Source organism: Onychostoma macrolepis, chromosome 19, assembly GCF_012432095.1.
Source record: "Onychostoma macrolepis isolate SWU-2019 chromosome 19, ASM1243209v1, whole genome shotgun sequence".
Lineage (NCBI taxonomy): Eukaryota > Metazoa > Chordata > Actinopteri > Cypriniformes > Cyprinidae > Onychostoma > Onychostoma macrolepis.
In genome coordinates this window covers 25,653,769-25,671,022 of record NC_081173.1, presented here as the reverse complement: position 1 = coordinate 25,671,022, position 17,254 = coordinate 25,653,769, and the positions used below count along the sequence as shown (strand labels likewise).

Below are 17,254 nucleotides of genomic sequence, written 5' to 3'. Positions count from 1 at the left end.
GTTGATCAGGTTGTTGATTGTGGCCTGTGGAATGTTGGTCCACTCCTCTTCAATGGCTGTGAAGTTGCTGGATATTGGCAGGAACTGGAACACGCTGTCGTATACGCCGATCCAGAGCATCCCAAACATGCTCAATGGGTGACATGTCCAGTGAGTATGCTGGCCATGCAAGAACAGGGATGTTTTCAGCTTCCAGGAATTGTGTACAGATCCTTGCAACATGGGGCCGTGCATTATCATGCTGCAACATGAGGTGATGGTCGTGGATGAATGGCACAACAATGGGCCTCAGGATCTCGTCACGGTATCTCTGTGCATTCAAAATGCCATCAATAAAATGCACCTGTGTTCGTTGTCCATAACATACGCCTGCTCATACCATAACCCCACCGCCACCATGGGCCACTCGATCCACAACGTTGACATCAGTAAACCGCTCACCCACACGACGCCATACATGCTGTCTGCCATCTGCCCTGTACAGTGAAAACCGGGATTCATCCGTGAAGAGAACACCTCTCCAAAGTGCCAGATGCCATCGAATGTGAGCATTTGCCCACTCAAGTTGGTTACAACGAAGAACTGCAGTCAGGTCGAGACCCCAATGCAGTGTGACTACCCCTACGATGTTTTTGTTTTTCAAGACAAGCTATGAGCAGAATTAATACTAGAGAATTATTCTATCAGCCATAAACTCCAGCACTCCCGCCCCTCACAGAATTCATCTGATATGTTGCCTTTTCTATAGCCTATAAACATTGGTTGCTTTCATGTGGGTGTGTAGAGCTGCTTACGCTATTCTTCTTAAATACGCCGGTATTGCCGCCGTTCATATACTTTTCATGATAGCCAACATTTCGGTCCCACATGCAATGCAGTTCACAGTCACTGGACGTGTATGGGTTGATAATGTAAAACTCCGGACAAGATTTCTTGCACGCACCCGTTTTTAACTCGTCTTGACTGTCGTACAGTCTGACATTAATGACAACTGAGATCCCATAGTGTGACATGAACATCATGTTTGTACAGTCTGACAAGTACAATCCTAAAAGACTTTTAAAAAAAAAATCGCACAGTGTGAGCCCGGCTTAAGGCACACCTGTGCAATAATCATGCTGTCTAATCAGCATCTTGATATGCCACACCTGTGAGGTGGATGGATTATCTCGGCAAAGGAGAAGTGCTCACCAACAATTTTGACAGATTTGTGAACAATATTTGAGAGAAATAGGCCTTTTGTGTACATAGAAAAAGTCTTAGATCTTTGAGTTCAGCTCATGAAAAATGGGGCCAAAAACAAAAGTGTTGCATTTATAATTTTGTTCAGTGTGTATATATGTATATTTATTTATATAGTTATTTATAGGGGTTGGGGGGTTCATTTGGGGTTGTTTTTTGTATATACATAGGCTCAAAGCTTTTAGTCGTTGACTAAATGCCACAAAAATACAATTTTAATTAAGAGTTTTAAAATGTGAAGAGCAATGGGGGGTAAAATTCTCTCCCTCACATTTATGTTTGTTCAGGAAATACAGTCACTGATGTGGTAGAACATGCTAACATTTTAACATCCCCTGCTGCTGACAGGTAAGATAGGAAAGGTAGTTTGAAGGCATTACAGTGATAAGAGCTTAAAATAGAGGGGGGGGGGATAAAAGAGATAGAGAAACTCTTTTAGCGTCTCACTCAGGGCTTCCTGCTGTTCTGCAGTTGTGCGTCATTCTACATTCACTCAAGCACTACCTGCAGCGTTTCTGAGCTGAGCACAAGATCTGTTAGATTCCCTCACTAAAAGCTCCTGACAGTGTTTCCCGCTGGGACAGAGAGAACTCAGGCTACACTCAGAACACCTGCAGCCCCGCTGAGCAACAGCACTGAGATACAGGAACTGTGCACCCAAAATGAAAACACTTTTCGGACAGCTAAGACCAGCTTGGCCAGGCTGGGAGACTAACCAGATTTTTTTTTTTTCTCAAGAAAATCGAGAACCAATGACTTCGTTGGCCAAGTTCAGTGTGTCGTGGCATATTTGAAATGAGCAGATTTAAGAGTGACTGCAGATTATCTACATGTCAGTCTGTTTCCCACCAATATAGAGTAATTTAAAGGGGTGGTTGACTGTTTTTTTTCTAGGCTTGATTATGTTGTTATGAGGTACAGTCTAACATGTGTTAATGCTTCGTTTAAAAAAAAAAAAAAACATTATTTTTCACATAATTTACCTTTATTCTACACCGCTATGTCCCTTCTCTTATAAACGCTCTGATGATTTCCTGATATTATGAAGCCTCCCTCAGAAATACGCAATGGGCTCAGATTGGTTAGTTGGTCCAGTGTGTTGTGGTTTGTTAAACCTCCTCTAGTGTGCGTCTAAACGTCCCACCCCTCAGCTCAGCGGCATGTGCTCCACTTGTATTGTAAACAATGGCGTCGTCTATATTGCTTATCAATTTGAGCCTGATTGAGATGCAGAGGATATTAGTGAAGAGGATCGCACAGAACCTGTGCAAGCACGGCTCTTAATAGTATGTTTTTTGTTTGTTGTTGTCTCATACTTTTAGATACGCTGTTATCTGTAAATGCTAATGTGACTGCTTATGTTAGCTTTTAATATATACGGTTTTATCCTGATTAAAGCTTTAATACCCGGACCCGAGAAGCAACTCGTCGTAGTCCCTACGAGCCTTTTTGTAGGCATTAAACTGCCAGAATTTTAAAAGATGATATCTCTGTTTGCATTGAACTTTCAGCTTCGTAACTTTGCAGATACTGTTTATGCTCAAATAGCAACATTACACACTAACTAACGTTAAAAAGGTGAAATCGCAATCAACCACCCCTTTAATGTGTAATTTAATTTAAATTGTAATTAAATTTTTATAGATATACATTTTATTTATTGTTGCAGATTTATCGTTTTCTGAATAAAGAGTAAACTTAAGAGGTCCAGAAAGTGTTCATCTCAAAATATTACTAACAATATAAAAGTTATGCACCACAACCTGAAAGGGGACGTTCTTAGAATTACATTAAAAGGCATTTTGCTTGTTAAAAAAGTACAAACTATTAATCAGATGACAGAAAGCATGTAGTAGATCATGTAAAATGGTCTTTTTTCAGGTAATTGCTACAGCAACATTTCTAATTTTCATTTACAGTAGTTTGAGTTTTTCATTTAGTATTTATATTTGATTTTATTTTAATTAACAAAAAAAATCACAGAAAGAAGTAAGTCATATTGACATGAGGGTGAATAAATAAAGACAGAATTTTCCTTTTAAAACTAAACTTTTTCTGTTTGCTTGATTGTTCCTTTTTAGAGCTGTTATTCAAATACCATTATTCTTTTTTGTCAAGAAACAATGTTTTCCAAGTATTCCGAGAACATTATAATGATGCTGTCATCTCATCAGTTGGAGGGCATCTGAGAGTGTCAGGCCATTTGAACATCTCCTGTCTCTCTTCCTAACGAGCTCCTCGCTTTAATCTGACCCCACAGAGCACTCAAAAACACCAGACCATACACCGAGATCCGCGCTTTGCAGCCAGTCTCTATGGTTACCACAAATCAGGTTCTAGAACATCTTACATCTCCATTAAAAGCAGCCGAGATGGATTGTTACAATAAAACACAAATGTCCTACCCTTTGTCCGTTCTCACCCGGCTCACCGGGCAAACCTGGAGGTCCAGGTGGGCCCTGAAGAAAAACAGCATAAACGATAGGCTAATTAAAAACAATGAAGTCCACAACAGTAGCAGACAGAGAAAACATGATGCTTATTTTCATTTATGATGTACAGTGACCCCAAAATGTATCTGGACTTTTTTATTTATTCTGTTCTAAATGTGTCATGTAAATCTATAAATACATTCACATAAGTGCTTACAAAATTTGTGGTTTAAAACAATCACATAGTCTGCAACCAGATGGGAGGAATAGATCAGGCGATCAGATTTTTTTTTTTTTTTAAAACTAACTTCACTTTTCTTCTTCAGTAGCCTATGCATCTTTAAAACAGTAAAACTTGTTTGAATGAGCAATATATGACTAAATATATCTTACAAGAGGTCCAGGCGGGCCATCTGCTCCCGAGGGTCCTCGTTCACCAGGGACGCCCTGAAAACACAAACACACAGTTACGAGAATGCTCTACAAAAGCCAAGTTTAAGACTCATCTTCTCAACAGATTGCATACTTACAGTCTCCCCCTTGAGTCCTGCAAACTGAACCTGAGGGGGGGAAAAAACACAGATAAAGCTGTGAGCAACTCAGTACTGCTATTTTACAACATGATTCATTCGATAAATGAATCAAGCGTCTTACCGCATTGCCAGGTAATCCAGCAGGACCTTGTTCACCCTATCAGCAAACACAGTGTTTATTAAACAGCGGCTAAGTAGTTAAAATCCCACATTGATTTGATGTTCTGTGGAGTTAACGAATGAGTTAATGAGGGAATGAGTTCCTGAAAGTGTGCGGGACAGACAGAGAGAAATAAAATGACACAGGCTGGTTGAATTTTTGAATGGGCGTCTTTGTGGATGAGCCTGAGAAATACAGATATGTAATACAAAACTATAATTTTCTAAGAAAGATATGTGTGTTTTGAGGGTTTTAAGGGGAAATATGGAAGAGTCAGATATACATGGTTCAAAGAAATCTAAGAAATACAAAAGGACGTCTTTTGAAGAAACATTCTGCAAAATACCTTCATATGGGTTTGGAACAAATTGAGGGTGAATAAAAAACTTGCCCAGATCTTTTAAAGCCAAGCAACGAGTTTCTCAAAAAAGTGTCTCTAAACCTTTTCTCCTTTGACTCCATTTGGACCAGGTGCACCAATCAGCCCCCTAGGACCCTGGTTTTAGAGAAAATGAAAAAAAGAGAAGTCATTTAGGTAAAATGTGTACTTACTCGACCTAAGCAAAACATGACAAGTTCACACTAATATCTTCTACATCCAGTGTACATGCTTGCTACGCAAAACGGTACATGACAAATTATATACATTATAAAACACTGAATACTTACGTCTTTTCCTGCATGACCTGGTTTCCCTGGAAAACCATCTAAACCTGGTTCACCCTAAACAACATGTGAAAGTGAGACGTCATGAAATGGAAAATTAGTGTAATCAAAAGTGACAGAGACATTTATAAAATTACAAAAATTTCCATTTTGAACTTTCTACTCATCAACGAATCCTGAAAAAACGTTTCACAGTTTCAGTATCACAGTTTCCACAAAAATATTAAGAATATTAATAACAAGAAATGTTTCTTATGCAGCAATCAGCATATTAGAATGATTTCTGAAGGATTATGTGACATGTAATGATGCTGAAAATTCAGCTTTGCATCACAGGAAAAAATGATATTAAGTATTTTAGAATATTACTATATTTTTGATATATAACTACAGCCTTTCTTTTAAAAACGAAACAAAAAAGTCTTATTTAGAACAAACTTATACAAAGTACTAAATAGGCAGTATTTAATTATGTGCTGTATTCTGCTTCCAATTTTTGCAATGATAATTTCATTAAATAAATGACTATTAGTACAACACATATGCAAATTATAAGCAAAATTAATTATTTTAATTACAATTGTATGTCACAATCTCCATTTATATCAACAGCATACAGGTTTGGAATGGCATCTTCATTTTTGGGGGGGTAAACTACTCCTTTAATTTTAAATTATGCATGTTTGTCTAGACAGGTGTTTTGATTTTATTACAGAAAACAGCAGCAGGAAAGCGACTGAGGGGATAGAAATGTAACTGTAACATGACCAAAACATGTGCAATATACACTATGCAGAGCCTGCTGTTTCAGCTCAGAAATTCAGGAAATATAACAGATGGTGAATGCGTCTGTATGATGTATTTATTTTCAGTTCAAGGCCATTTGAGTTCAAATGAAAAACCATTCTCACAAAAGCATAATCTGATATTTCCTGTTTCAATGAACCATTCACTGGTTCTAAAAATATATCTATTTGCTCCATTTGCACTGAATTACCAGCATTCTTAATGAAAAGTAATGCATCTTTGCCTAAACTAAGCTTATTTTCCATGTTAAAATATTTATCATAATAAAACAGCTGTGAATAGTTCTAAAATATTGTTTGTTTGAGAAACCCATCAAGCCAAATACAGAACCATTGGTTGAGTTAAGGGCAGGACTATGTGTTTGCCAGCCAATGACAGACAGGGAGAGATGTATGAAAACCTGTGTGAAAACAATCATTATTGTGCAGTTCCATTTTGTGACACCATCTTTAACTTTAAAGGTAGTTTCAGTAAAGTCAAATTTGGCTTAAAAGCTCTCAGTGTGCATGCGGGGGCAGAGCGTCAGACAGACTGAAGAATGACAGCAATGCTCTACCGTGTGAAACTGTTCTTAGACCGTCTGACTGCACAACGCCCCCACAGAACAGGATATATGGAGTCTGCATCAGCACTGTGACATCTGTTTGAGTTATTAGTCTGCCTGCGTTCACTCTGTAGAAATATTCCCTCTATAGCGTTTGGATCTGACAGATATGTACAGTACTTTGTGACATTAACTAGTTTGGGCTCCGTCCAAGTTATTCCAAAGCATCAAAACTAAAACAGGGGTGCTGACAAGGGGAAGACAAGCGGGAACATTGTCCCAGGCCTTTTAGTTGGTGGAAGGGGGTCTGCCATGACAGACTAAACTAGATTGTTACATTTTCTGAAGACAATGTGAGTGCTGTGCATGCAAAACATCTACAGCATGATTTTAGGAATACCAGTGTTTAATACTTAACACTAATACAAAGCCAGAATAATGATATTTGAGGTAACGGTTGTTATGATTGACAGGTGTCAGTCATTCCCAACCCAGGCACATTCGAAATACGTGCCTCTAAATACATTTCTGCAACACCGTTATTACGTAGCTTACTGCACAAAGTGAGTGGCGCTAAAACATGGGTTCAATACGTGACCCTGACTCATATTTGTTACTTTGATATAGGCACATATTGCTGTGTTTTTATTACGTTACTTCAGGTAGGTATTGCGGTGGTTCATAATTCATAATCATGGTTCATAATGCTCAGTCGTGTTGGAAATATCCCCTACACCAAACCCAACCCTAAACCTACCCGATAGTGTTAACAAATGCAAAAGTGATATAAAAACACATTTGTTGATGCAGCAGTGCTATTTTAACTTCCTTGTGCAGATTTGAGCGAACCGTAGTTTCACAGGATTCATACCAGAAGTGCAATGTCGTGTTGCGTAAACCAACTGAATTAGAAAACTCATGCATATGAATCTGGATATGTGACTACATGTTCAAAAGTATCAATTTTCAAATAAATTTTTTTGAATTTATAACATAATATTCCTCAAGTAATTATGCGAAAATTAGGCTTTATTAATCGGAACTATGCACCTGCAAATCATATTTTGTGTGAAAAGGAATAAAAGTAGTCAGAGTTTTACTGCCTCTAGTGTTCATTTCAACTGGAAACTGCAGCGAATCGTATGTACAGGTATGTTTTCTCAGTTTTGCAGAAATGTACTTCGAGGCACGTATTTCCAATGAGAATATGTTGGTCATTCCTTACCCTTTCTCCAGAAGCTCCTTTATCTCCTTTACCTCCAGTTACACCCTGATGAAAAACACAACACACTCAATCTGTTACAAACATCACAGAGAAGAACACTGGATGCACTACAATCTGTCCTGAACAGATGTAACACAAAATTGTGGATGCAAAGTCTTAATTTCAATTTGTTGTGTTTGTCTGATGTGATCATTTATTGAAGCCAGTATCAACCTCAAAAATAAATGAGTAAAAACCAAAAACAATAAAATGCAAAATTCAATTAAAAGGTAAAAAGGTTACTATGAGGAAAAAAAAAAAAAAAAGTGAAACAAGAAATAAGGTCACAACTGGGAGATATAAAGATGCATTTATGATAAATCATGCAATTGTGAAATAGAAAGTACCAACAATTGATAAAGTCATAAGTAGATTTCTATTGCAATACTTTCACAATCATCACATGGTTTAAATGCACAGATCATCCTTACAGACACCCCATGAGGACCCGGTGATCCAGGTGGACCGGCATCACCTTGGATACCCTGAATAAAAATAAGTCAAAAAGGCCTTGAAATCTACAATGTTTTGTACAACAAAATTGCATTATTTACAGCTGCTTTTAGATTTGATGTTGATTTGATTGTATAAGTGACATCAACAAGACAATTCATCTTAAAGGTGTAAGATTAAACTTTTTTTTTTAGCATTCGTCATTATAAAATCATGTCATATTAATATATATCATTTCTTAAATAGTTTTTAGAATGACAACAGCCTTTTGGATTAAAAAAACAACAACAAAATAAAAACAATTCACCCAATATTTAAATTATTGACAAGTACAAAATATGAATTTCCAAGACTAGTCTAATCAAGCATATCTCACCTTTGGGCCGAGAGGTCCAGGTAACCCAGCTTCACCTGCAACTCCTTGTTTACCCTGTTCATCAACATACCAATGTCAGTATAAAAACATACCTTCAACCACATGCAAATAAACTTTCTGTCACTCACTCTCTCTCCTTTATCGCCTTTTTTCCCAGCCAGACCAGGTAAACCCTCTGATCCCTAAAAATGCCCAAAAGTAAAATAAATATTAATGTCAATAAACACATCTATGGAATCAAGAATGTTTAGACAAAATTGTAGTTATTTATTTTCTGCTGTTGTAATCAAGACTGCATGGAATTAACACATCAAACACAAAGGACAACAACAAGTCCAGCCCTAAATTATCTTCTGCTGAATATTCTGCTTCTCCTAAAATACATCACATTCGATACACTAGCATTTTAATGTTTGGGGTCAGGATTTTATATATATAGCTTTTTCAGCAAGTATGCCTAAGCAGCAGTACTGATTTCTGAAGGATAAAGACTGGCGTAATGATGCCGAAAATTCAATTTTGATCACAGGAATAAATTACATTTTAAAATATATTCAAATAGAAAACAGTTATTTTAAATTGCAATAATATTTCACAATATTACTGTTTTTAGAATCAGAATCAGAAAGAGCTTTATTGCCAATTTATTACTTCGGTTCTTTCAAAACCTTTTTCTCTTACGGACCCCAAACTTTTGAATGGTAGTGCAAATTAACTGTAAATGTAGTTTCATGTTGTTTGCATGTATAAAAGTGTGTCTTACTCTGTCTCCTCTGGCTCCAGGTTCACCGAGCTCGCCGTTGTCCCCCTGTGGAGAGAAACGGGATTTCAGTTTGGCTTTAAAACAAGATGTCATTACTTTGGATATGGCCACAAGTAGCCCCTGAAACGTTTCATCCTTCGACATGTTATACATCTTCAATGGGGCCAAATGCATTCCTATGTAAAATCTGAACCTAAGAAACAATATTTTTGAAACAAAACCATCAAACCAGCCAATCAAAATGTCACTATCTGTTTTTGCTTGAAACGATCATCACACATTACCACAGTTTTTCCATCTTTGTAGACAAAGAATCCCATACGAAGGCATAAAAACTATGTAGAAAGGCTTGTGAGATTATAAAAAGACAAAAAGAGGCCAACAGCAGTTGGTTTTCTGGTCAATACAATTAATCACACACTAATGCTAAACATCACTAAGGAACCCTAAAGCCTTTGCCGTTACAGTATATCTTTCCTTTCAGACATCTCGTGCACTCCAGGGAATCTCCTGGAATTCTGAGAGTTGAACAGTATAAGAGAAACGCTTTTATGACTTGATTATAGTACTGACTTCACATGCAGCAGCTGGCAGCCTGATAACCAGTAATTACTCTCAAACTTCTTCACACTTTGATAAAGTCAACGGATAACTGACAAATACCATCAAGAGAAAGTAACACAACAGAATGACCACAATCTTGAGAGCTGCCAACCCAGACAGCATATGTGTTTGATTTTAATTTGTTAATGAAGTTATCAATTGAAGCCATTTTCCATCTCAGTGAAAAAAAAAGTAAAATGTCAGTTCAATAATCAGCACAGTATATGCAGCTGATTTAAATGAACAAGTCATAATAATAGACATCATAGATAAGCTATTGGAGTATACTATGCACTGGAGCAAACATAGTGCAAAGATAGGGGAGAGTGTCGAGATTACTTTTCATTAATAAACACTGTATATTATAACGATACTTTGCAAAATGTGGTAACTTCTCTTGTGCATCATGACTCAACTTTTCAAAAGCACCACAAATTCAACACAAACAACATTTCAGTGTGAAAAGATTGACAAAACGACCACAAAACAGGGATTAAGAGAGAGACACACAGAGCAACACCTCAAACACAAACATGCGTTTGCGGCATCATGCATTTTAACTAGCCAACTCCTCAATATGTTACTAGCTAACATTATAACATGTGGATACACGTGAGTATACAGACATACATTCACATACACAGAGTGAACACACATGTACATATACACATGGACGCTCGTGCAAATGACTTGACATGTACACACCAAGAAATACAGACATAAGCAATTGAAAATCATGCATGAGAACAAAAAAGATCTGTGTTAAACGTGCGACCACAATGCTTAGATGTTCTGAGTGGTTGTTTGCTGGCCCATGTTCCTCATTTATTCTAAGTCTAGGGTTTTTTTACACCTAATTTATTAAATAATAATAATAATAATGGTTTCTTACTATTTTTGTCTTCAAATAATGTTGTTCCATTTTCGTCTTAAATCAAGATACAGTTACATGAAAAGGAAAATGGCTTGAGATATGAAGTCTTGTTTCTGAACAGTTTTGTTTAAAACAAACATAAAAATATATGTCAGTGCCATAAGAAATATGATAATTTTCCCTTTCAATTAAGTTTGTCTTACCCCGTTGACAGATATTTTGACTTGGTTTTTTTTGCATAAAATCACTCCACAGGACTTAATATCTTATGTCACTTTGCTTCTCAAGTGAATGCATCCTGATTTACTGTATGCATGTTTAGATATTTGTGCTGCAAAACAAGACAAAAAGTATCCGTAATTTAAAGGATATTTCACCCAAAAACAATCATCATTTCGATTTACTCACCCTCATGTCATTCCAAACCAACAAAACTTTGATTAATCTTTGAAATACAAATTAAGATATTTTTAGCAAAACCTCACTGTAAAAAATCAAAAGTTGAGAAAACTTAAAAGTTTAAGGAAACCAGCTTCAGCAGATTTTTGAGTTTTCTCAACTTGTTGTTTTTAGTTTATACAACAAAAATGTTGAGAAAACTCAAAAATCTCCTACAAAAACAAGTTGAGAAAACTCAGTGCTGGGAGGTTTCTGTCCCTTCACTGAAAGTCCAGGTAAACAAAACTTAAAATAAAAGGCATTGTAAAACAAATCCATATGAATTGAGCGATTTAATCAAAGTCTTGTAATAAGATAGGATTGTTTTAACTTAGGCTTAATAAAGGGACAGAAACTTTAACTAAAAAATATTTTAACTTGTGTTTCAAAGATTAACCAAAATCTTATGGGTTTATAACAAAGCGAGGGTGAGTAAATGATAATCATTTTTAATTAACTTAAAGGGATAGTCCACCCCAAAAAAAACGATTTGTCATCATTTACTCACCTCATATTGTTCCTTTCTTTCTTCTGTTAAACAAAAATATGATATTTGGAAGAATTCTGGTAACCAAACAGCTGATAGCCATCGACTTCCATAGTATTGTATTCCTTACTAAGTCAACGGCTACCATTGAATGTTTGGTTACCAGCATTCCTCCAAATATATTCAATAGAAGAAAGAAACTCATACAGGTTTGGAACAACTTGTGGTTGAGAAAATGATGACAGAATTTTCCATTTTTGGGTGAACTATCCCTATAAGAAATATGAATTGTTTTGTGTGTTTGTATTGTAATAGTTAACCTTCTCCATCACAGCATTTGCTGTTTGTAGGTCAGGAAATTCACTGACCAATCCAGCATGCAACATTTTTCTAGCTGTGGGCGTTATCTGGCATCTAAATTTGGCCGAATAGTGACCGAGTGCAGTGGAAACCTCAAAATACGACTCCTTTCCAGAAATCTTAACAGATTGTGAACCACCATATTCATCATACGAGTGAAATCTGGACATTTACTGATATTACAATAAGCACAAGTAAATAATGACAGTTGTCATTCTATTCCCAACACCACAGTCATCTAATTCTCCTGTATGAATCTGTGAATGATAGAGGTTAATTATGACATTATTCTGAGGTAATTATGCCCTGGAGTCTGTACTTCTGTCTGCTGAGCAGCAGAGGATGTCTGTTTTAAGCGCTGTGAGTGGGTGTTCGGTGCACAGCCTCTTGTTTTGCATATCCTGTGAGGTTGGAAGACCCATAATTCTGCATTTCAAAATAAGGTATTTTTATTGTTTTTATGCTCAAAAGAGTGGCAGTTTCCACAATTTGTCTTTTCTGCTGTGTTCTTTTGTAATTCTAGACTTTGCATTCAAGGGAAGAATGAAGTTTTTGATGAAATGGTTTCTAGCTCGCACAAAACGACAGAAACACACACACGTGCACAAACAAACACACATATAGACTATACATTCACTGTTTTGTCTATCTTGAGGAGTTTGGCAGTTAAATTCATGACCTTACCTTCTCTCCTCTATCACCTTTGATAGAGATAGCCTGCAAATAATCAATCAACAGCGATCAATTACTCTCCAGGCCCAGAAAGACAGAAATCAATATCATATGAAAATAAATCCTGTTTTTTTTTTCCTAACAACTATATTGCAGAAAGCATTTCTAATATACAGCAATGCTGTTTTATATTTATCGAAACAGTCAGCAAAGCTATATGAAACTTTATAAGTGATGAAATGGATGTCGTACACGCTCTCCTTTTTGCCCTTTGGTTCCTGGAGGTCCTTCTGCCCCTTTAAGACCAGGATCCCCCTGCAGATGCAGAGTTTACGCAAAGAGCCAATGAGGAACCCACTGGAAATGCATCCAGAGATGTGCAAAAGCGTAATAAAGTCATTGTGCGATGCTGTGATACTAAAACGTTATTTGACCTTTTCACCCTTGGGCCCCGCGACACCCGGTACACCTGTCTCTCCCTGTAGGATGGGAAAGATTGAGAGAGATTGCAAAAGAGAGAGATGAGGGGATGCATTTTGAAAGACAAGAGGTCAGAAATAAGAGTGCGTAAAGAATGAATGCATTACAAAACTAAACTGAATGCATTACAAAAGAAAGTTTAGATTAAAAAACTGATATCCAGCCTTATAAATAAAAAAGTTCCAGTTTAAACAATATCCATCAAAAGCATCTGAGACATACTGTTCATTAACACACAAAATAATTTTGACCAATATACTGAATGTCTACAATGTGCTTGGGGGGTTAAAACCCATTTTATATGAATTATATACTCTTATATTTTATATTTAATGATGGCTTACATTAATCTGCACACACTATGTTATTTAAGCTGCTGCTCTAATTTTATTATTTAGTAATTCTTTGTTTTTTGTATTATTACAGTATAATTTTATTTTGGAAATATTTACATAATTATTATATTATTATGAATTATTCTTTATTAATTAATCTTTATTAATTTTATCACACTAGTCTAATGTTAACATGTTTATTTGTTGAAGTCTTGTGGCAATAACAGTGCATTTTATTTATTCCAGTGCAATGATGTCCATTCCACCATTCCATAGGTGCATTACTGTAAATATTTGAGTGTATTACAAAGTGAGGGATGAGCTGAAATTATTTTCTGTGGTAATCAATAACATGATCACAGATGGTGCTAACATAACCCAAAAAAGTATTTAATATTAACATGACCAAAATGTCTCCAGTACATAACTTCAGGGGGGATGAAAAACGAAGCTATTTAGCTCATGCACTGTAAATAACTTAGGTTCCCGTATCATAAGGCTGATATTCAATTTTTTGCATGTTAAACAGGGGGTTCACCAGCTTTAAGAGTGTGACATTTGACCTGGAAGGTCTTACCCTTTCCCCTGCAGGACAGGAGCAGTTGACCGCGGCTGGTTTCTTCTGCTCAGCACTTGTTGGTTTTGGGGTGGGCAGCGGGAGTGGGGGGGGCTCAGTCACCAGAGATTGTTCACACTGAGCGAGAAGAGAAAGTGAACGCAGAAACGGAAAGAGACAGAATGTGTTATGAAAGAAAGAGAGAGGAAGAGAAGAGGAAGCAACTTCAGATGTCCAGTATTATGAGTATTACTATATTCTGGACTCTGGACAAGGAATATTCCCCATCTTCATCAAGGACTCAAAACAAAGATCTTTGAGCCCTTTGGAGAACTTGTCCTGTTCAAAACCGTATGTTTTTGCCTTACTATCCATGTGATGACATAATGAGGTGAGAATAAAGGTTTGTATGCGAGTCAGATGCACTTACTGGGCCACCGGGAATATCACAACACGTCTCTTGCTCAGACTGTTTACCATCACAGTAGATCACCATCCTCTGGAGGTCAAACTATAGAAAAAACACAGGCAGAAACACAGGAACTGGTTGTATTAATTTCAGTTAACTTAAAAATTCATAAACGCATCACCATTCAAATATTTGGGGTCAGTGAGTATCTTTAATGTTTTAGAAAGAAGTGCTATATGCTTACCAAGCATTTATTTTGAAAAATAATTGCAAATTAACAAAAATATAAGTGCTCTTATAAATCCTGCCCATCCTATTGTTAATACTGAAACTAGTTCATATTTTTGTGGCAACCGTGGATTTTTTTGTTTTTTTTTTGTTTTTTTTGGATAATTAGAAAATATTTATTTGAAATATTAATTTGAAAAAGTCTTTACTGTCATTTTTGATCAATTTAATGCATCCTTACTGAATAAAAAAATAAATCTTTAAATCCTACTGATGCTAGTGTAACATCAAATCATAAATCACTTATTTAACCATGTTTTTTTTTTTTTTAGAGATTACCATGATGTATTCTCTGAAGTACCATGCAAATATTAAAATATATATCAATCAGTCAGTATCTTAGTGTAGCATGGTATAATTTAATACCATCATGGTACAATTACAGCACTTTTGTGCAAGGGATACTTGCATAAAATGCATTTACATAAAGCATAACTATTTTCTTACATCAATGGGAACGCTGTCATAGAGTCTCTTGCCGATGACAGTCTTTCCCTGGATGTCGATGTCTTCTCTTTCCTCTATGGGCAGAGTCTCAATGTGCTTGCAGTCCAGGAACAGGGACACAGACTTGGAGTCCACCCTCATGCCGATCTTATGCCAGTTACGGTCAAACAGATTCTCCACCTCTGGGTTCTTAAAGACGGCGCGGACAGCATCCTTCGTCAGGCCCACGGCGTTGTACTCCACTGCCTTGTTCTCCCCGTCCAGGCGGATGGAGACCTGGAGGACATTCTCATTAAAGCCTGATCAACTTACATTACCTTTATGATGACAGATTACAGATTTCAAAAATAGAACCTTTGAAGAAGATCTTCAGTTTCAGTTCTGTATAAAGCCCTGCAGTTTCAGCCCCATTCAGGACTCATTAATACACACCTGCGGGATGCCATATTTGTCATAGACCTGCCACAGGTACCAGTCTTCTTTACGAGAGGTCTTCCTGAACTTAAATGTGGTCACAAATGCATATTCATCAGGCAGACCCTGAGGTAACACATCTCTACAACACAAGAATCAAAGAAATCTCTCATAAAAAAGAAAAATAAATGTTGGAAAACAAACAATGTAAATGAAGTAAAAGTACATAGTGTGATTTTTGCATATATCATTGAAATTGATGATTCTCTTACTCTGTTTGTTGGACGATGGGCATGGTACCGAGCCGGACATAGGGGGTCTGACCTGGCTCAAATTTTTCTCCAAGAAAATCTCTTACATTGAAGTACTCCATCAAATCAAATCCTGTGAAAAAGGAAATACATATGTAACAAATTAAGCTATTATTAACTAAACTGTACTGTTCCCTGAATAAAATATGCCCCTGAAGATTATTGTTAAAATGTCTTTCCATCAACGATCACTAGGTGGAGTCCACGAGACAGGTCAAAAAGACAACATGCTATAAATGAATTTTCCTAAATTGTTCCTCAACCAAAGGATTTACTTAAATTGACAATTAAGAATAAAATATCATGCAGCAATAAATCACAAAAGGCATATGTGCAATGACATAGGTTCAACTTGATTTAGCACATTTCATACATCCAAAACCCAAAATCCAAATGAATAAAGCAATCATAAATGATTTATAAAACACTACTATTATAAATTATATTATTATAATTTAGGGGACTTGTAACTATATTATTAGAATTTATATTATCATATACAGACAGACAGACCAGACAGATAGATAGATAGATAGATAGATAGATAGATAGATAGATAGATAGATAGATAGATAGATAGATAGATAGATAGATAGATAGATAGATAGATAGATAGATAGATAGATAGATAGATAGATAGATAGAAATTCATTATAATACATTTAATAGAAAATTATTATTTGATTACATTAAAATATTTTACCACTAAATGCCACGACTCACCAATCAAAATCAAGTATTCCAGAAATTCATGTAATACAGAAAGGGCAATAAATCAAAGTAAAGAACAAAATTACTGCATAATTGGTCGCCTGTGATTTCAGCATTAAGCTTCTGTGAGCAAAATGTCACACCTTTTTCCACATCCACCCAAAAATCTATGCCTCTGGGATCAAACATGACGTCATTGTTTGTTTAAAAATAGTAGAGCTATGTTGTGTGTGTGGATATCAGCCCATTAATTAATGCTTCAGATCCGCAGCCAACACTCATTAAACTGCACTTGCTGCACCAGATGTTTTTTAAAAACAACCCTTTCTTGTGCAATTATGTCACTAGTTCTCCAGCATGTGTGTGTGTGTGTGTGTGTGTGTGTATCTACTGAGGTTAGCAGTCCTGGCCTTCCATCCTATTATAGCGGCCAAACCAGGGCGCTCCTATAACCAGTACATAGTCTGTCACCATGACGATGCCAGCGGGGCCCTGGGCGTTGCCTGAAGAGGCAATTCAAGGGTCGATTTGGAAACACACTAATGCTGGTCTCAAAAGAGCTCTGGCTACATGAAACGATGATGGTTTGTGTATATGATGCCTGTGAGGGTCATGTAGAGAGATCTCAC

General features: G+C 36.5%; 1 protein-coding gene across 1 annotated transcript in view; it reads right to left on the bottom strand.

The window, feature by feature from the left end:
• Positions 1 to 17,254, bottom strand: part of col22a1 (collagen, type XXII, alpha 1) — a 54,680-nt gene that overhangs the window by 25,024 nt on the left and 12,402 nt on the right. The window contains exons 4-22 of the mRNA XM_058754458.1: positions 15,876 to 15,987; positions 15,622 to 15,745; positions 15,190 to 15,465; positions 14,476 to 14,556; positions 14,067 to 14,183; positions 13,109 to 13,153; positions 12,927 to 12,989; positions 12,687 to 12,719; positions 9,241 to 9,285; positions 8,606 to 8,659; positions 8,478 to 8,531; positions 8,080 to 8,133; positions 7,610 to 7,654; positions 5,037 to 5,090; positions 4,810 to 4,863; positions 4,329 to 4,364; positions 4,205 to 4,234; positions 4,068 to 4,121; positions 3,648 to 3,701 (exon numbers count right to left, since the gene is read on the bottom strand). Coding sequence (XP_058610441.1) covers positions 3,648 to 3,701; positions 4,068 to 4,121; positions 4,205 to 4,234; positions 4,329 to 4,364; positions 4,810 to 4,863; positions 5,037 to 5,090; positions 7,610 to 7,654; positions 8,080 to 8,133; positions 8,478 to 8,531; positions 8,606 to 8,659; positions 9,241 to 9,285; positions 12,687 to 12,719; positions 12,927 to 12,989; positions 13,109 to 13,153; positions 14,067 to 14,183; positions 14,476 to 14,556; positions 15,190 to 15,465; positions 15,622 to 15,745; positions 15,876 to 15,987 — 1,385 coding nt within the window. The remainder of the gene's footprint in view (positions 1 to 3,647; positions 3,702 to 4,067; positions 4,122 to 4,204; positions 4,235 to 4,328; positions 4,365 to 4,809; positions 4,864 to 5,036; positions 5,091 to 7,609; positions 7,655 to 8,079; positions 8,134 to 8,477; positions 8,532 to 8,605; positions 8,660 to 9,240; positions 9,286 to 12,686; positions 12,720 to 12,926; positions 12,990 to 13,108; positions 13,154 to 14,066; positions 14,184 to 14,475; positions 14,557 to 15,189; positions 15,466 to 15,621; positions 15,746 to 15,875; positions 15,988 to 17,254) is intronic.